The 27,446-nt window shown below is 37.7% G+C and overlaps 1 protein-coding gene across 1 annotated transcript; it reads left to right on the top strand.

Moving 5' to 3' along the window:
- Positions 1–1,787: 1,787 nt before the first annotated feature.
- Positions 1,788–26,917, top strand: LOC129261376 (F-box/WD repeat-containing protein 7-like). The gene is made up of 12 exons (XM_064099061.1): positions 1,788–2,079; positions 3,567–3,693; positions 4,673–5,212; positions 6,388–6,464; positions 8,801–8,951; positions 13,747–13,881; positions 14,693–14,953; positions 15,353–15,466; positions 17,656–17,837; positions 19,011–19,236; positions 20,510–20,720; positions 21,926–26,917. Exons 2-12 carry the CDS (start codon positions 3,595–3,597, stop codon positions 22,195–22,197), a joined length of 2,268 nt encoding a protein of 755 aa, XP_063955131.1. The 5' UTR covers positions 1,788–2,079; positions 3,567–3,594; the 3' UTR covers positions 22,198–26,917.
- Positions 26,918–27,446: the final 529 nt, after the last annotated feature.

Below are 27,446 nucleotides of genomic sequence, written 5' to 3'. Positions count from 1 at the left end.
CGCAACTCGCACTGATAATCCGATACTTTTAATCAGAAAAAGCTTAATTTGGAGCCGCCGAAAGCCGTTCAACATAAAGTTTCAAGATTGGCCAACGAAACAATGAATCTACGGATTTTAAATATACTAAAAAACACTCCATCACCACTATTTTAGTGATGTTAAGGATCTCACAGAGAATAAAGAATAAATGAGTTTTGTGAAAGCTATATTTTTTATATGGACATTTGCAAAGGTGATAAACAATATGATACGACCAAGCCCTGCCACTATTCAGGATTGGTCTAAAATTTTATTGGCAAATTTCGTCACCAAACACGTCTGTTGGGAGAATAAACGTACATGAAAGAAGGAAGCCAGGGAGGGGGAGAGACAAAGAGAGAGGGGGAGCCATGAACTAAGAAGAGTAAGGAAGGCTAAAATGGGGAGAAAAAAGGTGAAAGAGAAAACAAATTAGATTGTCTCTTTTCCGTTTTCTTTCTACATTTCTATTTCCCTTCCTCCTTCTTCTACACTCTAAAAATGAAGTGCTAATTTATCACTTATTTGTCCTTGTATAATGACTGCACTTTGAGTGCTCATTCAAATTTGAACTAGGAAAAGATCAGCACTCAAAGTGCAGTCACTATACAAGGACATTAAGTGCTAAATTAGCACTTCACTTTTTAGAGTGCATTCTTCTATTTTCACTTTCATATCTTCATGATCTTTTGCCACATTTCTGGTGGTCCCTCATTGAGAGAGGGGGAGGGGGCGCTGCGCTACCCCCCACTCGTTGATGCCCACGGAGACTTCTCGCATAGGCCCACGTGTAATCCATCTTCTCTTTTTGCATGTACGTGCTGTTTAAATAATTTCTTTTTTTATTGTAGACCCCCTATTTCATTTGATTAATGACGAAAGTTACGGTGTATAATTTCACCTTTATAACTTATACTTCAGTGAAGTTGGCTAAGGCATAATTGTGGATGTCATTCAAGTTTCAAACTCTGAAAATCCCCTCAAATTTGATAGATGGGCGGAGGAGGGGGGGGGGGTTGAAATCTCATGATATGGAAGTCATAGCTGATATATATAAAGGAGCACAAAGTTTTCCAACATGCGACCAAAAACTCTCTCTGATGCTACCAAGAGATGGTTAACTGCCGATTCGTCTTTTGCCAACTCGTCTACTCATCACATGGTCAACCTTCATTTAGTCTAAAAAAACTGTCATTCCGTCCATCATCAACATTTCGTCTATCAGTGATCGACAATTAATAACCATTTGGTCCAATAATCACTTCGTCTAATCACCAGTTCATCCCTGACCATATTTCGTTTAATAAGCAGTTGGTCTAATATCCATTTTCTTTTATTCATTTCGCCCAATAACACTTATCCAATTAGACCAAATGGTTTATGGACTAAAGGGCTATTGGAACAACTGGTTAATTATACGAAATGGTGAGTGGACAATATGGCAATGAGACTATGCGCATAGATCAATGGTAGTATAGACGCGACGATGAGTCGAATTGAAATAACCCAAACTTGGGGTCTATTTCAATCGTATCCCCAAGAGATTGACACGAAAAGTTTTTTATGAAATCCGAGCAAAAAATAAGATGTAAATTTACTTTCTTATCAAATTTTTTATTTTCTCATATATCATTTCATTATTATGATCAGTCAAATATTATTATCATTATTATTATTATCAATTCAGTATACATGTCGTTCATCAGTTTCATATCAGAGATAAGAAATTTTTGGAGATCGCTATTATAAAGGATCCTTAAATTGGCAACGTAATGTAAGATGGATTAATTGCGTTCAATGATACTATCAGCTCCTCCGTACACAGAAGAAAATACTACAAAGTAGACCTCATAAAGGAGCAGATATTCTACATTTTGCACCTTTTATTTCATTTTACTACATTTCTACGATCATGATAACATTAATGAGAAGTTGCTTTACGTGAAAATATGAAATTTTCGACCAGGAAATGCTATCCTGTGGTTCCCGAAGGACTTGACGACAGTGCGAAACGCCTTGGGGCCGGCTTTGCAGCCGCACAGCTGCAGCACAGCACAGGTACGGTACCGTACTACCGCATCGCGTACCCGGCGCGGTACGGTTAATGTGTATGCCTACGTGTATGACGTGTGTGATGATTATGCGTGATCAGTCATTCCAAACTTGTGAAGTTTAGATCAAACTGTAAACGCTTTTCAAGTTTTCATGAATCTTATCTTAAAAAATTGCACCAAACTTCTTCATGAAAACCCAGTCATCTTTTGAATTTGATTTTGAGTGCTCTGCATGGCCATGCCCGGCCATGGCCTGGGAGTGGGAGTGCACGTAACAACATGATTTTCCATCAATCACATATTCACAACGCGGCGTTCCAGTTAAACGCGTTAGAGGCCGTTGTCGTTGATCCAAAAATTGGGATTGTCCCTGAAAAAACAAGGATATCCTCATCAACAAAGACAAATCAATCATGTCTTGATAAATTGTCGTTATTTATTACTAATTTGGACAGGTTTTTTTTCCACTTACCCTGGCCCTGCACTCTGCAGCCTGCAAAAAGTGCAAGATATGTAGACTAGTCTTGTAGAGTGTAGACAGCGACTAAGGGAATAGAGTGCTAAAATTAATTTAAAAAATAGATGAAGTGACTTTAGTTCCCCCACTTCACCGTCTATTATTCACGTCTTGCCATCTTCCAATAATCTTGTTATGAAATCTGGTAATGTTAACATTGACTAGCGCACTTGTTTAGTTGTCGGCACTTATTTCAGCCAGGTGAATGAACTCTATACTACTTCTTTTGTGGAGAAATCTTTGAAAACTGAAGACAGTCCCTGTAATTACTGTAATACTGGGACGATCCCAATTTTCTGACCAGCGCCTCTACTGCGTTCAGGATCTCTTCGAAAATGTGCACGTCATTAGATTTATTGTGTGCATTCACTTTCACTGTCCATCTGAGGCTGAGCTATCTAACTCGGTCACAAAGACTGAAAGAGCTTACTTTGTTGGCAGTGCTGAGCCAGTTTTGTTGATAGGGTCAAGATATAGGTTTTCCAGACTAGTTGTTGAAGGCCCTATTTGAACAAAAATTAAGAAAAGCAAAAAAAAAAAGAGAATTTCCAGTGGAAATTGTCTAATGAACGGATGTCTTGATCTACGGTACTGTTAGTTAGAAATCATTGATTCTTCAGTCAATTGTCCAGAACTGCTTAGTGCTAGAAGGCTGAAGGTCCAACAAATAATGTACACCCAAGAATCCAAGATTTTTTTTTTCATGATAAGATATAAAAGATTGGCATCCAGTAAAATATCCAAAGTGATTAAGTATGTTGCTGCGAGTGCAAGGTGTTGATGTCATGACAGAGTGAGATACGTTAAGTTCTCGCAAGCTCTGGGTTCACTGAATAATGTGTGAGTTGCATTTATGACTGTAAAGACTGTATGTACATGCTTCTGCTCCTACCATTCCATGTTTTGAATTGGAATGGAACTTGTTATTTCAGTGCATGTTTTTTTTTTGCCCCCGTTATATTTGTGATATTCAGCTGAGAGAAAAGGTAGTCTTCCCGTACCATGGCAAAGGTAGACATCAATTCTGCTGATGTAGATGCCCTGACATCTCTACTCGGTGTGGGGAGGAACAGAGCTGAAGCTATCGTCCAGCATAGAGAGGTATGTATGGTTCACACAAGTTCAAGCTTTGATAATCTATTTTGGTCTGCAGTTTTACAGATTGGGTTGAATTTCCAGGGAGCAATGTTCTACACTCTAATGATAGGATTAGGCCTGAGTCATTACGTTTATTATGAAAAAAAAATATATACCTAGACAGGCAATAAGGGTTAACCAACAATTTTTTTTTGCGGGGGGGACCCTCTTCAAATGTTGCTGAAAATGTACGTTTTGCATCTTTACATTCTTATTACCTTGAAAGTATTGTGATTTCTGTAGAACTTTGGACTACAAAGAAAATTTGTAATCCTTTTTTTTTTCTTAATTCTGAAAGATCAATTTAATTTGATGTTTTGACTTAGTATGTTCTGATGAAATATGTATGATATTGTCTGAAAACTGGTAATCGTACAAACTGTGAGTGTCAAATGGCTTAGGATGCGAAATTAATAGTGCATGATAGCAATCTCATATTTCCTGCTGGGACACCCTCTTCCCCTCCCCTTTCTCCTTCCCAGTTGATCTTTGTAAGACATGTTTCTTTAATATGGTAGTGAAGAGGCAAGAAATGTTAAAGTGGGGCATGATACTGGTGCTTCTCGGTACTTTATTTTGGAGAGTGAGTTGACTTTTAGTGAGAGATCTGTGTTAGAGCTAGTGTTTTGCTCAAAGGAATAGAAGATGGCTTTGGAAAAACACCCTTTGTGTCAGTTGTGTCATATCCAGTGGTGAGTGCTCTTCCGTGTGAGAGTAGTAAAACAGGATTTTTTTCCCCTACTGTCTTTTCGTCTTGTGCTGTGTTTCGTTTTCAAGGAAGTGAGAAAATGAAAAAGCTGGCAATTCTTTATTGATTGCCCCATTGCAATAGTAATTGCAATGTTACTCTTTTGGATATCTCATGAACGATATGTCTGTTTTCTCAAACATTTTGAGAGTAAATTGAGATTAAAATACATGTTTTGTGTTTGTAATATTGCAGGCCTCTGGGGGATTCAACAGCATCCAGGACCTGATCACAGTACCTGGTATCGGGAGCAATGTGGTGGATATGAATAGGAACCGGCTGCAGTGCCGTACGAACCATGATGATAGGACTCAGTCAACACCTTCCTCTAACCTCAGAAACTCTTCCCTTTCATCATCTTCATCATCATCGTCATCATCGTCTCCATCAGTATTTACCCCCTCGCAATCAAACTCTTCATCTCATGCACCAAACAGCAGTGGCCTCATGCGGCGTGGCAGGTACGCGCAAGTTCGTACTCTATACTCCTCTTCCTCCGCCAGCCAGACGCATCATTCGTCAAGCACGAGCAGTAGTGGCAGCGGCAGTACCTTCGGCTTTCGTAGGAGAACAACTCGATTGGGAAGCATTCTAGAACCAAAGACAGAGAGTGACTGCAATGGCAATAATGACACGTGTCCTAGTCCTCCTGCCCCGGCGATCGCGAAGGTCCTCCGGTCCGGCCCCATTGCTGTAGGCGGAGATGGTGATCACTCCGCGTCTGAGTCCAAGGTGGTATGTAATGTATCAACTTCCCTTCTTAACAACAAATAGGAAGTTTTACAATTGTGATGCAGCTTGTGTGACACACTTTATTGGCAAAGATTTAGGATACATATAAGCGCAAATGTGCAAGACTGCTCGGGACAATTTACCAACCTGTCAAGACACAGTACCCTCAATTAGCCTGCCGGAGTTGAACCGATAGGTCAACTTGTGCCAGACCGATATCAAGGATGGTCAACAGGACATCTACAGCCATGGCCTTTAATGGCCTAGATCAATTTAAGCCCTGTGATATACACTGTACATGTAAATAATGCCATTTGCTAGAAAAAGTGGCATTGTGATTCATTTTTTGTTTTTAATGTAGTAGAAGTAGGAGGGGTAGTAGAAGTTGTAGTAATATGTACATGTAGTACAAGACAACTTGTCAAAAGACTGTGCCATGTCTTTTGGCAGGAATCCCTGATTATCCCTCTAAGAGGATACTATGCATCTTTTCATTGTAGCTTTCATGCATTGCCCATTAAATTTTGTCTTTGATGAAATGAGAGGATTAGTAGAAAATAGCAGCTTGCATGAAAGACCCAGCTCTAACTTTTCACAATACATACTATACATACTGTATGTTTTATTACTGTTTGTTGCATTATAGTTGTGAGAGTACTATATTTACATGTAGGTACAGTAAAGGCCTACATGTGTTGTGGTTTAATTTTTTTTGCAAGTTTGAGCTGCAATCGCAGTAGTGTGCTTTATGACATACAAAATTTATTGGATGGTACGTGTATTCCAATACTTAAACCTATTTGTAACCCTAGTCTAAACTAGAATTTCAAACCACACTTCGATGGAATGCTGGGCTTCATAATATTTCTTCCATATCTGTAGCAAGTATAACATATCAATTATTTAATTGACTTGAAATTATTTTTTTTCATATATCTTCCTATTCTTCCCATGTAACGGCTCAATTGATTTCAGGACTACTTTTTGCAACACGATAAGAATAATTTTTAATTGGTGATTTAGTTGACAACTGGTACTCCATGAAAGTATGGTTTAAGTTAACCCAGGTTTACCCCATTACTATCAAAGTACCAGCCATTGTATACCTTTTTATTGTACTAGTTCCGGAGATGCTCTTCCTCACCATGTAGTTATTGTTTAATCTTTGATATAAACAGGCCAAGCGGAAATCGGAGCCGCCAGTGAATGAGGAAGCATCGACCAGTAAGAAGACGTGTAAACCACCCAAATGCAAGTAAGCACATACCTGTAATTAAAGGGCAACTCCACCCTAGAGCTGTCTGGTATTTCTGCTCTTGGCACCCTCATTGATGGTGATGAATGGTGATGATGATGATGGTGATGATGATGATGGTGATGGTGATGGTGGTGATGGTGATGATGATGGTGGTGGTAGTGATGATGGTGATAATGATCTTGATGATGATGATGGTGATGATGATGGTGGTGGTAGTGATGATGGTGATGATGATCTTGATGATGATGATGGTGATGGTGGTGATGGTGATGATGATGGTGGTGGTAGTGATGATGGTGATGATGATCTTGATGATGATGATGGTGATGATGATGGTGGTGGTAGTGATGATGGTGATGATGATCTTGATGATGATGATGGTGATGATGATGGTGGTGGTAGTGATGATGGTGATGATGATCTTGATGATGATGATGGTGATGCTGGTGGTGATGATGATGGTGATGATGATGCGGGTGATGATGATGCTGGTGGTGGTGATGATGGTGATGATGATGATGATGGTGATGTTGAAGATGATGATGATGAGTTTGGTGATGATGATGATGGTGATGATGATGATGGTGATGATGTTGGTGATGATGATGGTGGTGATGGTGATGATGGTGATGATGATGATGGTGATGATGGTGATGTTGATATTGATGGTGGTGGTGGTGGTGATGGTGGTGATGATGTTGATGATGATGGTGACGATCATGATGACGATAGTGGTGGTGGTGGTATATATTTAATATATGAAACAAGATTATATTTTAACTTACCCTACATTATCTACAATACTAGAAACCAACTGTACAAAATGTGTGATTTTTGTCTCGCCTGCATAGCAGAGCGAGACTATAGGTGCCGCTTTTCCGACGGCGGTGGCGACGGCGGCGTCAACATCAAATCTTAACCTAAGGTTAAGTTTTTGAAATGACATCATAACTTAGAAAGTATATGGACCTAGTTCATGAAACTTGGCCATAAGGATAATCAAGTATTACTGAACATCCTACCTGAGTTTCAGGTCACATGACCAAGGTCAAAAGTCATTTAGGGTCAATGAACTTAGACCATGTTGGGAGAATTATTTTCAAAATCTTAACCGAAGGTTAAGTTTTTGAAAGGACATCATAACTTAGAAAGTATATGGACCTAGTTCATGAAACTTGGGCATAAGGTTAATCAAGTATTAGTGAATATCCTGCTCGAGTTTCAGGTCACATGACCAAGGTCAAAGGTCATTTAGGGTCAATGAACTTTGGCCAAGTTGGGGGTATTTGTTGAATTACCATCATAACTTTGAAAATTTATGGATCTAGTTCATGAAACTTGGACATTAGGTTAATCAAGTACCACTGAATATCCTGTGCGAGCTTCAGGTCACATGACCATGGTCAATGGTCATTTAAGGTCAATGAACTTTGGCCGTGTTGGGGGTATTTGTTAAATTACCATCCTAACTCTGAAAGTTTATGGATCTAGTTCATAAAACTTGGACATAAGAGTAATCAAGTATCACTGAACATCCTGTACGAGTTTCAGGTCACATGACCATGGTCAAAGGTCATTAAAGGTCAATGAACTTTGGCCATGTTGGGGGTATTTGTTGAATTACCATCCTAACTCTGAAAGTTTATAGATCTAGTTCATAAAACTTGGGACATAAGAGTAATCAAGTATCACTGAACATCCCCTGTGAGTTTCAGGTCACAAAACCAAGGTCAAAGGTCAGTTAAGGTCAATAAATTTAGGCCATGTTGGGGTAATTGTTGAATTGCCATCATAACTTTGAAAGTTTATGGATAGAGTGAATGAAATGTGGACATGGGTGTAGTTGACAAGTCTTAAGTCACCGTTCAAATGTCATTTATGGTCAATGAACGTGGTATTATGTCATTATATGAATGGTGTTTTTGTGAATGATTATTTTATTGTAGTTTTCAAAGTTAGCACTGCTGCTATATTAAATCGCGTAATGCAGGCGAGACTGCCAGAGGCGTTCCACTTGTTACTGGTAATACTGCTCTCGAGTAGCTTCCAGTTTTAGGTGCTTCTTTAATGCACTCTTGAATTGAGAAAATATTTTAAGTGCTTTTACTTGGTTAGGAAGAGCATTCCAAGAGCATCCAAAGTATAGAAGTTTTAGGACATATAATGAACTTGAACAGTCACAGCCACTTGCAGATTTTATTACCACTTTTCTTGTCACCTTGGAATGACTCCTACAAGTGTGCTCCTATTCTCAAGTTGATGAATTACATTTATTTTTACAGAATATCAACCAAATAATAATGACTATAATACTACAAACTTTTTTTTTTAAGGGGAGGCAGCATAGTTCCCTATCCAATGTCAACGGCATTGAGGTCACATGGTTCTTCGTCGTCGGGGTCACCGCAGCGTAAACGATTGACGTCTTTTCTCCAACAATCAACTCCTCCGTCCAACCTTGCCACCTGGCTTAAAATGTTCCAGGTAAGTCCCGTGTTTCTTTGAATGGATTGAACAACTTTGTAGTGGTTTGCAAAAAAATCTTTAGATGTGGGGCCATAGCCTACACGTCTTCAGTGCATGCAATAACAGATAACCGCTCAGGAATGATTTAAGAACAGACAAAATGTCAAGTGCCCTTCATGACAAAGAACAACCAAGAAGTCTTTGACGAAAATTGATGAATCAAAACTGCAGTTTAGTCTTTGACTTTTGATAAACAAATTATTTGCAACTCTTCGTCAGCCCTGAAAGTTAGGAGGAAACCGCTGTTCCAGTTCACCAATTTTCGACAAAGACCTCCCAGCTGTTCTTTGTCATTTGACCAGCATTTTCAATGCATTTACTATGTTCTTAGATCCTCTGTACATCGTTGAGTGAAAACTCACTGATGTTTCAAGAGGAAACCCTAAAAATTATGTCATAAGCATCATTACATGCTTCACAAACAACTGAGTGATTATTTTGCCTCAAATAGCCTAGTGTTAATTGCAGCAAGCGACCAATTAGCTTAAAAATCTCAGGTGATTGCTGTCTGACCTAAAGGTTTTCAATTAGGATTATAGCATTAGCTGCTTGAGAAAGTGTTTTTAGATCATCCTGAATCCCTTTCACATTTTCGTGATCAGAAATTCAGAATAAGCGTACTCGAATGTATTTTCTCCAAACAAAGTGTTGTTTAATGTGTGTATGGTTTGTGTCTTTAAATAGACCTTGGAAGCCATAGTTCCTGAATTTAAGACAATCAAAAGAAAATATATTTTATTGTTATATTATGTATGTGTATCCCTTAGTGCTGCAAGTCGGGCGGCATGTTTCGGTTTGGCAGGGTTCGGCAATTTTTTTTCCGAACTTTCGTCAATAAATGCCAAATTAAATTATGAACATTTAAAATAAAGGATTGCCGACCCTTGGACAGATAGTCCCAACAGAGATCTGTCATATATTTATAATAAATTTTGTTTCTGAAAATAATGGTTATAAAAATTGTTGCACAACTTTCTTTTATTTATTTAAATCTTTAAACAAAAATAAGAGTCATTTCTACTTTCATTTTTAAATGGAATAAAAAACAAAAAACAAAGAAAAAAAATGAATCAATTGAGAGAATGAGGACAGAAACAGAATTACAAAGAACAGAATATTTTTTTTCATGATTATTTCATGTAGCTATGATCATGATCGATTACAATGTCATTGCAAACACAGCTTCTCCGATTGGAAAGTGTTGATCGGGAATGTCGAAACAGTAGACAAACAACCTCCACTCAACTGTTATTATACTGGTAAAACTCACATTCCAAAGAATATGAAATGTTTTAGAAAGTCCCCATTTCTGAAAATTTGTTAAATTTGATCAATCAGTTACTTTAAAAGGATGAAATATCAGTCCATTCTTGGTCTCGAAAGATCGACGCTACGTGACTTCAAACATATTGCCAACACGAAAATGAGTACATGGGACTGTACTGTGTATTTTAGTGTTGTGAAATCACTCTGCGTTGATCTTCAGAACCAAGACGGAACTGATAATTTATCATTTCATTTTCAGTTATTGACCAGATTAAACCACTTTTTAGAAAATATTGACAATGGAAAAACAATTCAAATTCGGAATATGAATATTACCTGTATAATAGCAGCTGTAGAGAGCAGGTTGTTTGGACTTCCTGTTCCAACTTTCCTTACCAACCATTTCCGGAACGCGATCAGGGAACATGCGTTGATTTGCTTTGAATTTTTATTTTTTCTGTTTTTTTCTACCCTCATTCCTTCATCTCTTATTTATTCATCTTTTATATTGATATGGAAATTTCAGAAGGTGAAATATATACTTCACTATTACTTTGTCAGTCACAAGGAATTAATTTATGTCTTGTTTTTTTCTTTTTTTTAAATACAAAACAATTACATGTACGTCCGATTACAATCATGATCGATGACAGCAATACGTAATTCAACTACACTTTTGAACTGAGTTTAGCTTAAAATGTCCCCACATTTTATGAAGAAAAAAATAATTCATGTTTATAAGAAAATTTGAAACTGATAAAAATTCAATCAAAGACGAGACCGAAGCTGTCATACTTGGTCATTTACAAGGAATGAATTTATGTCTTGTCCTTTTTCTTTATTAAGTACAAAACAATTAGGTCCAATTACGATCACGATCGATTATGGCAATACGTAATTCAACCACTCTTTTATACCAAGTTTAGCTTCAAATGTCCCTCATTTTATGAAGAAAAAATATATTCATGTTAATAAAATATTCTTAAGTTGATAACAGTTCAATCAAAGACGAGATGGGAGCTTTCATAGTGGATTTAAAAAATATATATTATGTGTGGAATTCTTATTGTGTACAATCACTAACCAATAAAAATGTTTTTTATTTTATACTTAAATCTATGTAGTCCCCGCTGTTATATGCATATTACTTTGCAAAATTGATGTGCCAAATTTTTTTTACCGAACTACCGAACCAGGCCTTTGCGTTCGGTTCGGTCCGGTTCGGAAGTGCCAAGTTTGGTGAATTTCCGTTCGGTTCGGCAGTTTGGCTACAGCACTAGTATCCCTACTATTCAACTACATGTACAGCCATTGATAATTGATTGATCTTGAATTGTTCTTGAAAACATTTTGAAATAGTCCTCTCCTATATTCAAACCCATGATACCCTGATAAACAGTACATGCAGTCTATGCAGGTTATTATGTTTTTTGTATTCTATTGTATATACTAAACAATATGTACACTGCATTGGTGATCTATTGATAAGGAAACAGGAAATACTCTAACACATTTGCGTACATTGTACCCAGGGTGTCACATGTTTCACACCTATTTCAGGTCTCAGGCAAGCCCCTCCCATGTACATACAAGCGGTGGCATATCTAGGCTTTTTTGGGTTGTTGAAGTCCAGTCATTGCTGTTAGGATGAATGGGTCAAAATCACTTTCCCAACAGAAAAATGGGGTGGGAGAGAGAGAGAGAGGGGGGGGGGGGGTCATTATCAGTTCTATACCATTCAGAATCTAAATGCTTTTGAACCCCCCCCCCCCCCCACAAAAAAAACAAAACAATAATGATAATGATAATAATGATGAATAAACATTTAAAAATGAGGAAATAAAACATTGATTCATCAAGGGCACTGGTGACAAAATATAGCAATTTAAGGAGAGTCAGAAAGAATGCTGATCCCTATATCAGATTTGTTTTGGTCCCAGCGGGCAGTCTTGACTGCTCTGGAAGCGGGCAAAAAATTATTTCTTTTTAATTTCAGGGGCTACTTTTCACAACTAATTGTCTGTTTTAAAAATGAATGGGGATTTCCAAGGCCCTTTAAAAAAAAAAAATTTCCAGGGCTCTTTTGAGCATATTGGGGGCTAAATCGCCCCCAGCCCCCGTGTAATTATTTCCCTGTTTGGAAGTGAATTTCTATTGATGATGATTGAATTGGCATTGGAACAAAGTACATGTACATGTAGCAAGGGGGCAGACTTGGAAAGGAAATGTTATTAAGCATTATTTACCATGATTATTTATTACCAAGTCCATTGATATGTGGAGTACAATTGAAGGACTTGTTACATAATCAGGTAGCTTTAGAGATACATTGTATATTAATAGTAGGCCCATTCATACAAGTAAAAACTGTAATTAAGTGTGGAACTCTTCTGCATTGTACTTTATTATCGATAGTTCTAACGCTTTGAAGTGATATATGAATTGGTGATGTTCTTAATAATTTACATGTATGGTGTTTAATTTGGTAAAACCTGAAATGAATTCTTTGTGAAACACCCCCTGGTTCCTATAAAGGTTATGAGGCAGCAACAAGAGTCATGCATTTCTGTGATCATATGACGGATATACATTTTTTCTTGCCACATACCCTGAGGGGTATACTGTGCAACCAGGGATGTCATTTAAAGTCGAGTAAAGGGATTCACAAAGGTCATGGACATTTTATTGGGAGAATAATTTTTTACATGTAGTTCAGATATTATGTATTGTACAAGATTGTTAAAGTTGTGTGTCAACATGTCATGGACAATGTACATGTATACACATGTGCAGTATGCATAATTATGTACATGTAGGGCTACATGTACATGAATGCGAACTACATGTAGTTATTGATTATTCCCTCCTAGCTTTTGTGCACTTTTTTGTGTTTTTTTCCTCTACATGTACCCGTACTATTATTCACACTGTATCTTTCTATCTGTCTCTCTGTACCTCTCTCCATGCATGCCTCCTCTTTTTTCCCTGCCCCTGCCTCCTCTACCCCTTGTTGGTATCCATGGATGGTACTTTAAAAAAAAATAGTTGACTAATATATTTTTTTTATCAATACAGGATTTTACAGATAAATGCTGGAACTGTTAACATCAGAAAACGAAAAAGTCACAGAATTTAACAAAAAAATTTACTCAGAATTATAAAAACTAAATGATATCAGGCAATTACAGAGTAATGAGCAAATGAAGATCAGAACACTTAATGAAAAATGCTTATCCATTTTTAGTGTGGTCCCACATGTGGTTTTCTGTGTTATTTGCACCAGGAACAGCATGTGGTAATGAAATGAATACATTTCAAGCAAGCCTTGATTAATTGTAGTTTTATTTGTTCTAAATAAGCATTCTGACATATGATAAACACTGCTTCCAACCATTTGCTATCAAAATGTTGTAGATTTCTATCCCAGAACTCCAACTCAGTTTCAAACATTTACAAAGTATGTGTTTTCTTCTCTTTTCCTTCCCAGGGCTGGAACCAGTCAGAAAAGAAGCGAGCCCTGGATGACCTCATAGAGAGATGCGAACCCTCCCAAGTAAGGCATATCATGTCCATCATTGAACCTCAGTTTCAGAGGGACTTCATCTCATTATTACCCAGAGAGGTGAGACATTGTTTTTCGTTAAGTGTTCATGTATTCACAGAAGTGTTTTACCAAAGGATAATTAATTGCACCCGGCTAGAAAAAGCTCACTCATTTTCATTTACATTCAAAAGCAATATTTTGTTAAAGTAATTATATGCACATTGTCATGAATATTCATTATTAGTTGATAATATCTTGTCCCCACTTTCCTTTTTTATGTTATTACATGAAATCATGATTCAATATTTTCATACATGTGTTTATGATATGTCTCCTTTATGATAAATTAAGTTACAAAAATGAATATCTAATGAACCAGTTGTCAATCCTTTTTTTTTAATTCTTGGATGACAAAATTTGAATAAACGTAATTTCATAAAATAAAATGCAAAAGAACAAGTGGGTATATGACATCATCAGCTTGCTCATTGAATATTCATGAAGACATGCATAGGACTGTTTCACTGAAATATGCAAATCTTAATTAATTAATCCTTTTCTGATTTTGATTAAATTTTCAGGGTTTTGGTTGTCTGAATTTTCTATATCTGTTGAATGCATGTCATTTTCAGAATATAGTACCCCTCTAAACTATCTGAAGAACATTTTATGAAACAAATTTACTTCAAGTCAATCAATTACAAGGAACTCAATCACTTATCACTGATTATTTGTTTTATGAAATCCTTCCCTGTACATAATCATATCATGCCAAGAAACAAGAATTTTAAAAATCATTCAAGCTTCCATAAAGTCCTTGTTAACCAGTCACTACAATTGCAACGAATGCTTCCTAATTTGCCTCTTGATGATCATCATCCTCCTCCAGTTGGCTCTCTACGTCCTGTCTTTCCTGGAGCCGAGGGACCTCCTGCGCGCTGCCCAAACCTGCCACTACTGGCGGATCCTCTGCGAAGACAACCTCCTGTGGAAGGAGAAGTGCAGGGAGACCGGCATCGAGGAGCTCAACGGCAAACAGACCAAGAGGAGGTCCAACTCCGGTGTCCCCCGGAGTCCCTGGAAGAGCATGTACCTGAGGCAGCATCAGATCCAGTACAACTGGAGGTTTGGCGAGATCAAGACTGGGAAGGTTAGTTGATGACCCAACATTCTCACGCAGCAATTGCCTGCCTTAGTCAGGGTTTGGGTTATGGTTGAGTTTTTTTTATTCAGTATGGTATGAGGATTAGGGGGAAAATTTTTAAAATCTTTTCAGTACTCCTGACTTCATGATATTGTCAGAATTGATAAAGAGGTTTTGTTCAAATTGCTGTTAAAAATCATCAATTGCTGTTCCCGATTGCCAATTGCTGTGGAAAGTCAAGCTGCATAGTTGCCATAATGGTAATGCCTTTGCAAGTGACTGCGAATCGGTCAAATTAATTCCATAGATATAGATATAAATGTACTAAGTCAGTATCAGTTGTATGACTGTTAATTTGCCTATTATGTATTCCATTCATAATTTCCAATATCTCTCTCTTCCCAGGCATTGAAAGGTCATGATGATCATGTGATTACATGCTTGCAGTTCAACGGTCAGCGGATTGTTAGTGGTTCTGATGACAATACACTCAAAGTGTGGTCAGCTCTTACTGGCAAGGTAACATTATGATTTCTTTTCAAAACATAAAATGTTTTTACCAACTTACCCTGGATCCAGAAATAGAAACATTGAATCTTTTGAACATACAGTCAAACCTGTCTATAAATGCCATCAAAGAAAAAGGGCGATTCCACACGTGTCGTGAGGAAATTTTGATAACGATTCCTAGTCTCTTGCCTGAATGCTAGAGCAATAAAATTGTCTTTTTTTGTCAATGATAAAGTATAGTGGGTAGTCATGTGAAAAACTGATAACCAATAAACTGTTTGATAATGGGGGAATTAAAGGTGAAAATGTTGCATGTCGTGCGGGACTCGGAAATGTCCCGTACGACACACAACATTTTCACCCCTAATTCACCCATGGACAGCATATTTTTGTTGGTTGTCATTTTTTTACATGACTACCCAGAAGTAATTAATTATTACTAATAAATAAATTGAGGTTCCTTGTTCATTTGGACAGCAGGTTGAAAAATGTTTTGAATATTGCTTATTTTCACCTTATTATTTTAATCACCTAAAACAGAAAAAGTGGCCACTGGAGACAGGTGGCTTATATAGACAGGTTCTTTAACACATATTCCTTCCAATGGGGAGACAATTCAGGTGTCCACTGAAGGCAGGCTTTCATTATAGACAGGTGGCCGCTGAGACAGGTTTAACTGTACTCTGGGATACCATCCAGGTCGGCCTTGAGGCCACATTTTGCCGGCCTTGGGCCGAGTCATGTGTGCAAAGTCTATGGGGTAAATTTTTTTTCAGCGGCCTCGGACTCAAAAGTACCTGCCTCGACTCCATTCCTGAACATAATTAACTTGGGTCAACTGTTTGGCAAAGAATCAGAGATAATTTTTCTTTTAAATATCATGTATATACCCTGGTACTTAATTTTTAAAAATATGTATTGTTCTGGGGAATTTTTTAGTTGAGGTCAAGAAATATTTTTTTAAATGTTTTTCTTTTGTTTGTTTATATTGATGTTATAACTGTTTAATCACCATTCATTTGTTTTATTTAACCAATGCGCAGAACCAACGGGGATTGGCCTCGATAGGTCTTTGGCCTTTGCTAATCCCCTACATCCACTGCATGTTGGTTCTACTCTTTCTGTTTGTCATTATATTGATTTGTTTATGTATTGATTGTTTTTTATTGTTCATATAATATTGTATATTGTATATTTTACCTTTTCAATGGATGTGAATAAAGTGAATTGAATTGAATTGAAAAGAAAAAATATCAGTACCATTCTTTCCAAAATATGTTAGTATTTGAATTCTTCGCATCAGGCCCAGAAATGTTGCTTCATTTCAAAACATGTAACATTTCAACTACAGTCCGACCTCTCTTATCCGGCCTCCCCTTATCTGGATCGCTCTATTTTTTCGGACACACACTTGCTGAGATTTTTTTTTTTCAATCTAACGTTAGTACGTGGGGAAATGAGATTTCAATCTAAAATTCTGACTCAAACTCACCTTGATTTCATACATTTTCCAATATAGTCTACAACCACATTATTTTTTATGAAAATATCTTACCCAAACCACCAAAAGAACTTAGAAAGGATAATTTTCCAGTAAATCAGGGCACAGCACAACCATTTTATCACATTCTCTTTTTTTATTTCGGGAAAAAAAAATCAACACATGTCTCGCGTGCTCAGGCCTCGTGTTGCATTATGGACAGCGCCATCTATCATGTTTGAGCCTACATTTAGTATAACAATGGCTGACTTTGCAAAGCTGCGATGCCTGCTGCGATGGATCAGTTCTCAAAGTCGGTTTCATCGAGTCATTCTCGTTCTTTCGAGGTATGCTCGATGAATTCCTCAATCATTTCAGCAGGTGAATTATCCAAGAGTTTTGGCAACCAATCGATTTCATTTCCGTATAAAAACCGCCTATGATTTGCACTGACCACAGTGAAATACTGTCTGTGTACGCCCACTACAATAGATCATGTGTAGCTACCGTTGTGTAGGCAGCTGCGTGTATTAAATTCCTTATCCGGATTGGTGCTGGTCCCAACGTGTCCGGATAAGAGAGGTCAGACTTTATTCACCTGAGATAATAAATAGGGTGCATGTATATTGGTCTTTTTAAAAGAACATACTATGCATATAGTCTTTGTAAACATTTTATATGAAATTATTATCATATACTTTAATGTCTTCCACATCAGTGCTTGCGGACATTGGTAGGACACACCGGTGGCGTCTGGTCATCTCAGATGAATAACAACATTGTCATCAGTGGGTCAACGGATCGGACGCTGAAGGTCTGGAATGCCGACACTGGACACTGTATACACACGCTCTACGGTCACACGTCAACGGTCAGGTGTATGCACTTGCATGGCAACAAGTAAATATCTATTCACATATTGGCCTCTTAATCTGAACTTTTGTTCGTTATCTTAGGTTTCAATACCATGTTGTGTGGTGACATGTTGTAGATATTTGAAATCTGAGAAATGCTAAACACCTCTGAATGGATTTGTTTACCGGTACTTAATTTGCTTTGGTTTTCAGAATTTTCACTTTTTTTCAGATTTCCCCCTTTTATTTATACATATATTTTACATTTGTCTGATTATCAAACACTACTGACCTTGACTAGGCAGTGTGAATTACATTTTCCCATGACACATGTTGTGCTTAGAAAGAGGCAAGATGTGATTAGAAAGAAAATATTAAAATTTGTGTACAATACAAATGGAGAGTTGTCCACAAAATCAGCCATTTTGAAGCATGTTTGCCCATTTGAGGAATCCCATACAAAGTACATCAAGCCTTTTTAAACTTTCATGTCAAAAAACTTATTTTATCACTAATTTTAAAGGTCAAGTCCACCCCAGAACAATGTTGATTTGAATCAATAGAGAAAAATCAAACGAGAATAACGTTGAAAATCTCATCAAAATCGGATGTAAAATAAGAAAGTTATGACATTTAAATTTTCGCTTATTTTTTACAAACAGTTATATGCACAACTCTGCAACACGCAAATAAGAGAGTCGATGATGTCCATCACTCACTAATTCTTTTGTTTTTATTGTTTGAATTATACAATATTTCCATTTTTACAGATTTGACACTAAGGACCAGTTTTACTGAACCATAAAATGTTAGAACAATTGTAATTCCCCATGTTCATGGAATGTTAAAATATTTCATATTTCATATAATAGAATACAAAAGAAATAGTGAGTGAGTGACGTCATCAGTCCCCTTATTTGTATACCGACCAGCATGTGCATATAACCGTTTTGTGAAATTAAAAAAAAAAACTTTAGAATGTCATAACTATCCTATTTTACATCCGATTTTGATGAAATTTTCAGTCTTATGCTTCTTGGATTTTTCTCTGTTTGTTCAAATCATCTTTTTGTTGGGGTGGACTTGTCCTTTAATGAAACTTGTTTAATTTACTCCTTATGTTACTTCTTTCAATGAGATTGATCCCCTGCTTGTGTTTTGGTTACCGTTATGTGAGAGTTTTGTTGATTTCCATCCCTTCCTTTGCTCTACCATTCAGAGTGGTCAGTGGGTCAAGAGATGCTACTCTAAGGCTATGGGACATCGAGACCGGCCAGTGCCTTCATGTCCTGATGGGTCACGTGGCAGCGGTCAGATGCGTCCAGTACGATGGCCGACGGGTGGTCAGTGGGGCCTATGACTACACGGTCAAGGTCTGGAACCCAGAGACGGAGGAGTGTCTACACACGCTGCAAGGTCACACTAACAGAGTCTATTCATTACAGGTGAGGTCACTGAGGTGCTGCTCTTTCTTACGGATACCTCACCATTTGTGCCTTTGATAGTGCATGCACAGTAAACTTTCATTATCGACCGCTTATGCTTTCATAAACAAAATACCATGGGTCGCGAGCAAGAATTTAAACAAGTGGCAAAGCGGCATACCTGATTCACACAAGGGGGAGGGACATCACAATAAGGGTGTAAATCGTTTCTCCGTCATTCTTACAGCCGCAAGCATATCAAGACAATAACACACATAAACAAACTGGCTGTGCTCAATGCTCTACAACATAATATAAAGGCAGATTCATAAATATCAGTCTTCAGGATTTTACCTGATGTCATACCCAAACTATACAATTCTCTGTTATAGGACCAAAGCTATGGAATCAATTGCCTATCCAATTACGCCAAATTTCATCAACAGAAACATTCAAGTCCCAACTGAAAACTTATTTGATCTCCCATTAACAGTTTTATAGTGTGTTTATTCAGGAGAATTCAAAATTATATTCTTTTTGATATTCTATTGTTTGTGAGTGTGCTTATTTTTCTTGAAGCGCCATGAGCACCGAAATGTGGACCTGTGCGCCATATAAGTAGCCACCATTATTATTATTAATTACCGTATATAATATTTGAGTGCAATAAGTCAGATATATCACCAAAAAAAAGGAGCCAACTTTATTATCATCATACAACAAAAATGAAAGTACTGTTGTGTGGAAATGAGCTCTGAAATTAAAATGAAATCAATCCTAAACAAGCTTGACCTGACACGAAGCATTGTGACTTCCTGACATTCGACTACATGCTTAGATTACCATTCTTGCACATCTGAGAAGATTGCCATGAACTGGGACAGAAATTTTCCACCGTAAGAGGGAACTAACATATCCACTGGAGCAAAATGCATTGTATATGTGGAAAGCCGTAAACTTACAGTATTCAGCTCAATTGAAATAATGGATTCAAATAAAATGCTTACAATCTTTTGGAAGCAAGGTTTATCTATCTTTTATAATGGGTGATTTCAAGTCCAGTGTTGGTGATGGTGTCGGAATTTGGATTGGTTCCCCTAGCTCTAAAACTTATTCAGGTTTGGTAAAACTGATCCAGATCACATTTTTGACATCTCAACAACTAGTGAGTGACTTTTCGGGACCATCTTTATTTTATGTTTGGTGTTATAATCGTGTAAAAATTGACCTAACTCCAACACCAAAAGGTCAGCACTGAACTTAAAATCAACCAATGTATATCTCCCATGTCCAGTTTGATGGTACCCACATAGTGAGCGGTTCCTTGGACACGTCTATACGGGTCTGGGATGCAGACACCGGTGAATGCAAGCACACGTTAACCGGTCACCAGTCTCTGACCAGCGGCATGGAGCTGAAAGACAATATCCTGGTATCCGGGAATGCAGACTCCACGGTCAAGATCTGGGACATCACGTCCGGTCAGTGCTTACAGACGTTGCAAGGTCAGTTCATTGTGCTTATTCTAGAATGTTTTCATATTGAAATTAAAGGGGAAGTTGGGCCAGTGCTTACAAACATTGCAAGTTTAGGCCATTATGTTTAGTATTATGATTATTATTTGTTTGGCATCACCTGTGCCTGGGAGGCGAAAAGTGGACTGAATCAGCATGATAAGTACTCCTGCAGGTCTCTCCTTGCGATATAACTGATTGGGGGAGTGCAGGGCCCCGTCTTACAAAGAGTTGTGATTGATCCAATCAATCGTAACTATGGAAAGCCAGCAAAGTCAACATCTAAAGTGCATGTTTATTTAAAAAAAATTTAGATATGAATGTACATTCATAAATTCATGACTTTCTTGACAATTTGGTGTTTTCTCCTTTGTTTACAAAGGACATTTTGCAAATTTCCTGTAAAAAATATTATGACACTGTTGGATTTCCATAGAGTTACAGTGATTGGATCAATCGTAACTCTTTGTAAGACAGGGCCCTGGTGGACCATTACACTAAGGTTTCCCCTTATTCTCATATGAATAGTGCAGTGGGTTAAAAAACATGCACATGGGACCCGGTTGTCATTAGCGATGAAAATACCTCTTTTGTCCATGTTTTGACCAGTTGACGCTGGCTTTCATCAGGAAAGAGCTTGTCTGGATATTTATAGGTCAAAATTAACAGGGTAGTGATGGGGTGGGTCAATGTAGCTCCTTCATACTGTAAACCCACCGTTTATCTTCCCACCCTAGAAAAATTCATAAACTTCCCACCATGTAAACATTTAACAGGGTCCCCACTGTCCTGGAAAATCCTGGAAAAATTTGTGGTAATTGAAAGTCAGGGATTTTGGAAAATTTTAAGTCATGGAATTGCATTTACCTCTTGGCTATGGCAGCTTTCTAGTTTGTCGTGTCTTGCAAATCTCATACTCTGTGATCATACTCTGCTATTATAATTGGTGTTCATGATTTCCATTTTTCCCAGTTTTGTGACATCCCAAATTTTACATAACTCCCGGGAAGTCATGGAAAGCAGCAATTTAGTCATGGAAAAGTCATGGAATTCTGTTTTCAAATTTCTGTGGGAGCCCTGTTTAAAGATCATTATATGACATTGACAATTATTCATTTGTTTTATCATGGAAATTCATCATCTCTTGGTGGTGATATTTAATTATTTTTTATCCCTGTTCTGGTTTTCATTGACAGGTGCCAACAAACATCAGAGCGCTGTTACATGCCTTCAGTTCAATCGTAAATTTGTGATCACATGTTCTGACGATGGCACCGTCAAGCTATGGGACTTGAACACTGGTGAATTCATTAGAAACTTGGTGACTTTGGACAGCGGGGGCAGTGGGGGCGTGGTGTGGCGGGTCTGCGCCAATCCAACAAAACTGGTGTGCGCGGTCGGAAGCCGCAATGGCACGGAAGAGACGAAACTGTTGGTGTTGGACTTTGAGCCAGATCCAAGGCTCTGACCAGAGGTTATGGCTAGGAAGTAACAGGAATTGTTGCAGCTGCAGTGGTTTGTGTTACTTCTGTGAAAGAGAGAGAAGCCATCACGATTAAGGCAACAGGAGCTGTAGCAACATCTCCTCTTGGTCGATTGCAGATGTCGGCTAGGAAGAGACGGGAGGCTTCATAGTTAAAAAGAAGTCGTGACTGCAGTAGTAGGAGCTTTAGCAACCTCTCCTCGTAGTCGATTACAGTGGTCGGCTAGGGGGAGACAGGAACTTACGCAGCCGCTGAGATTGGAGTCTTTGCAGTGAAAGAGAGAAAAGTTGCCGTGACTGCAGGAGACGTCTCTTTAGAGATGTCTCTTTATAGTCAAATGCAGATGTCGGCTCAGAAGAGACGAGAGTCTTCACAGCTGCCGAGTCTTTTCAGTCCAAGAAAGAGTAGTTGCAGTGACTGCAGAGAGAGTGACTACTCTTAGTTGGTAAGAGATGTCCTGCCACAAAGATATCAGAAGCGTTGCAACTTCGACTGAAGAGTGATGATTGCAGATATCCTTCTGGTTCTGTGAGACTGATTCAAATTGTATTAAATTCACACTGTCTTCAGGTTCAAAGGTTGGACAGAACTACCAGGATGGAATGCATTTTGTTGTGAATTGCAGTATGAGAGTGAAGTGGATTATTGAATGCCAAAGGTTGCTGTGGGTTCTTTTAGAGCAGCTAAGCAGAATGAAGAGAAGGGAATTCACAAGACCCTGTGAGATAACGTAGAGCCTCATCCTGCACCAAATTTAAATGGAGACAATGAGATGAGAAAGCCAGTCACATAATCAGAGTCCTGTATTAATATGATATAATGCCACATGTTGAAAATACTGAATTGCCTAAGGAGCAATCACACATGGCCAAAGCTGGATCCTGCTTCATAAAAAGGTGTTCTAGTAACAAATTTACAATAACAGTTTAAAGCTACTGAAATCAGTAAATTTGATTGGATAATGGCAAATTTGTTATAGAAATTGTGCATTTGTTTTTTAAAAACAAGTCTTTGTGAAACAAGACCGAGATCCATTCCTGGCATCTTGAACCATCATGAACAAATATCATTGGTATTGATGGGAAAATTACTGAAATGCCAAACAAAATTTGCGATGTGCTGCTGCTGCCTTTTAATAGTTTTGTTAATCATATTAGAGGAGAGGGTAATATAGGTTTTAAAGCAGAGGTTATTATCCAAGGGTTTCTCAAAGATAAAGGTATTGAGAATTGACTTCTTGTATTTCTATTGAGTTGGTTATCAGTAGCTTGGTGGAGAGAATATAATTGTGTGGGCCTGGGGACTATATTTTTAAAATAATCAAAAGGCAAGGTTTGAGGTTTATTCTCTGTAAAGAGTAAAGGAAACAGTTTAGAGAGTTACTGTAATTTTGGTGATCTTTCCCCATGATTGCTTGTGTATGTACATCTATCTATCTATCTATCTATCTATCTATCTATCTATCTACATGTATCTATCTATCGATCAGTGTATCTATGGTCATGTGCCACGAGGTCGCCTACTTTTGCATGACCTGGTGATTTTTGCAATTGCGCTGCCTTTTTAACTTCAAAAGTCTTTATCTCTAAGTATATAGTATACCTGATGATAGTAAAAGGTTTCTTCCAGGAGACAAAATCTTCTTGTGTCGCATGCCGTTGCACTGAGCCACCCACGTGGTCTACCTGCTGAGCGCTCTCATGCATCGTGTATGGTGAACCTCAATTATTTGTCACCCATTTACAAAGTTCAATGACTTTCCATTCTGTCAAGAAAGTTCAGGAGTTGTGATTATTCACAAGAAAGAGTTGCAGTTTGCTTCTCATTCCATCCGAAGCAAACTTTGACAAAATGAACTTCACCCCTAAGTGACCAGTCCTGATACATGTAAGTGATGATGCTAATAATGTGCCCTTTGAAGGGACTTGGTGTTTGCTTTGCCATATATTCAATTCAAACCTTGACAAGTATGTTGCTCTGTAGTTTTTTCTACTCTCTTTGGAAAGGTTGAATTTCTATTAAACGGTGATCTTCTCATTGTAAAGGCACCACTTGGTGTCAGAATGCACTCACCATGCCAGAAAGGATGCAATATATCAACTTCCATACATTTCTTTATTTTCGTTCACGTCACAATACCATGGACTCTCAAGTACTTTGATTTGTTTGTCATTTTGCGGGCTTGCAGCATACATGAACATTCAAAAATGTAATACTGTGAATATTGTTTTGTACTGTTTAGTCACCACTGCCATTTATATGCAATGTATGAGTTCTTAGATTTTATTGTACATGAAGGTCTTGGAGTCCATCTTCTTCTGTTTGACATGCTCACTGCTATATACAGTTATGTGATTGAGCTTAAAATTCTATATCTTCGATTTTAGCTTGTACAAAAGCCTGTAAAGAGATATCAGGTTTCATTATTTACTATTATTGATTTCCTTTCATGCTGACATGTTTACTGACCATGGCTGGCATAAGCTTCTCACTACTTGTCATCACCATTATCACACATCCAATAATCGTAACAATCATCATCATTGTAAATTCTGTTCATCATCATTACAATTATCTTTATCATGAACATCGGAGACCATGGCCCCTTCTTACAAAGAGCTGTGATTGATCCGATGAACCACAAATATGGAAAGCCGGCAACGCCAACTTCTTAAATGCATGTTTGTTCAAAGTATTTTTAGTCCAGATATGATGTATACTCATTGTTTTCTTGAAAATTCAGTGTGCTTCTTTTTTTTTTACAAAGGACATTGTGAAAATTTCCTGTAGGAAAAGTTACATTCAGGGATTTCCATACAGTTGGGGGTTGATCAGATCAATCATAACTCTTTGTAAGACGGAAGCCAGGTGGCTTCCATCCTAACTGACCAGCATACCAAGGGGTGATTCTATATTGATAATCGACCTACTGTTTGTCCAACCTCTACATTTTCTATTTTTACTTTGCTTTGAGAACTACTCAAGCCATAATAAAGTGTTAGTAACAACCTTTCATGTTAACTATGGTCTATCATTCCCCTATACCTGCATATAATACGAGATAGCAAAGCAATTTCCTTGCATGTACATATCATAATAAGAATAAAGTTATTTTTTCCGGGGTATCCACTTTAGTTTCGAAAACTGTTGTACCAGTAGGCCCTGCTTAACATGATGATGTTATTATTACCCTGGTTTTAGCTGCACCGCCTACAGGCACTCAAGCACTTGAGAAATATCTTCCTACTGGGTAACTATACCTGGATTGAGTGCAGCACAATGTGGGTACATTTCTTGCTGGAGGAAAACACGCCATGTCTGGGAATTGAACCCACATCCCTCAGATTGAAGGACGAGAGTCGTGACCATTAAATCGCAATGCCCCCAGTAGTAATTTGTATGAATGGCATGCCACAAGGTTTTTACTCACTTGGGTCTATGATCGATTGGTCTACTTTATAGAGAGTCCAGGACTACATTTGGTCCCCCTCAATTTGGTCTAATTGCCTTGTGATCTACACTACAATTTGTCTGATACTCAGTCTGACGTCAAGTGGTCTAATTTCAACTTTGTTTACTACCAATATTTTTTCGCTTTATTTAATGTGAATTTTATTTGTAAACAGCTCATTAAACTATATACTATTTGTGGAGCGTTGTGGCCCAGTGGATTAGTCTTCTGTCTTTGAAACAGAGGGTCGTGGGTTCGAATCCCAGCCATGGCGTAATATATTATACCTATATTATTATTATTATACTACATTGTGTTAGACCAAGTGGATGTTAGGCGAAATGGGTGTAGCCCAACTGGAAATATGACTGTATGACAAAGTGGTATAATAGGCTAAATGGCAATGAGACCAAATGGTCAGTAGATGGACTGGTTGGTAGATCAAGTTGGATTAGACCATGTGTGGTGAGACCAAACGGAAAGTCAACAAAACGTTTGTAGATCAATCATCAAATGACATGTGTACCATTATCCTTGCTCATTGGTTCCACAAGAAATTTGCATACGAAGCAGAAAATAATGTGCAATATTTTCCTCTCATTTCCTTCGGATGTTGAGCAAATACGAATTGACTTTTGACAATGGAAACTTCAAGCTTTTCAGAATATATTACCAATGGATTTTTACATCAAAGTGCTTTGTTTGCCTATCTTGCAAAGGTAGGACCTACATGTATGGTGTATAGGAGACACTTCTGCAATTTTTTTGTTCATCCTGAATGATAGAAATTACATATGGGATATGGGCCAGAATACCATGTGTGTATATGTAGGCATTTAAAGTTAAAAACTTATTAGCCTCTCATTTAATTCTCATGAATAATTCCGCAACATTGTTTTAATAGCGATGTACAGCATTAGAACAAGGACAAGCAAAACTTTCTTCTGGGTAAAATTTCTCTTGAGTTCTGAAATTTCAACTAAATGGACTTGAAGCTGTTTACAGCTGGGCTCTCCACCACTTGGAGGGGAGGTTGTTCCATTCATTGATGCATCTTTATAGTAACTTTGCCATCCAATGGTATCTTTGATGGAATCCGTGATTTTCATTGGCTGTTGGGCATTGTAGACGTGGTAGTTACCATTGGATGGGAAAGTTACCATAATAGTATTTTTTTGGTAATAGGACCATGATTACAAAAAAAAAAAAAAATGGGAAAATTTCCAGCACAGTATCTTGTTTGGTTGCTGAATTTGAGCTTTGATACTCTAGCTCTTTTGGATTGCAAACCAAATACATGTAGATCAAATTCATCATAATAATAATAATGATAATTATGCTTGCTTAGTATGGCTTAACACCTAAGTCTACAAATAATGAAGCAAAAAATCATCTAATTTTCATGCAAGCTTCTGGATGACTCCTCCATACATGTATTTACATATTTTGCTGAAATCCATGTAAATGTACTACTTTTAAGTGGCATTAAGAAGATGTTTGTTTTCTATTTTTTTTTCTTTCACATGGTTTGTGTCTATAGATTCAGGTTTGCCAAAGGTTTGAATTTTTTTTTACTGTCTTCTTGTAGTGGAAATCTATGTTCACAGTATCTTATTATCGTTATCAATCACTGCCTATGATATAGCAATTGTACTAGAACAATTCCCATTTGTGCATGACATGATCGAAAGTGTATCGATCAGGGCTAATCATAATGTTGTCTATTATTTTATATTTAGAGTATCTGTGTACCTATATTTGTGACAGATCTCAATAAGCAAC

The sequence above is a fragment of the Lytechinus pictus genome, chromosome 5 (genome assembly GCF_037042905.1).
Source record: "Lytechinus pictus isolate F3 Inbred chromosome 5, Lp3.0, whole genome shotgun sequence".
In the NCBI taxonomy this organism is placed as follows: Eukaryota; Metazoa; Echinodermata; class Echinoidea; order Temnopleuroida; family Toxopneustidae; genus Lytechinus; species Lytechinus pictus.
Note: the sequence above shows the minus strand (reverse complement) of the source record. Positions and strands in the feature narration are given on the sequence as shown.

What these genes read in the sequence shown, in the direction of transcription:
- LOC129261376 (XM_064099061.1), top strand. Translation starts at nt 3,595, where the DNA reads ATGGCAAAGGTAGACATCAATTCTGCTGATGTAGATGCCCTGACATCT. An exon ending in CTATCGTCCAGCATAGAGAG is followed by an intron (nt 3,694 to 4,672) that starts GTATGTATGGTT and finishes GTAATATTGCAG; the next exon opens with GCCTCTGGGGGATTCAACAG. An exon ending in CCTGGCTTAAAATGTTCCAG is followed by an intron (nt 8,952 to 13,746) that starts GTAAGTCCCGTG and finishes TTTCCTTCCCAG; the next exon opens with GGCTGGAACCAGTCAGAAAA.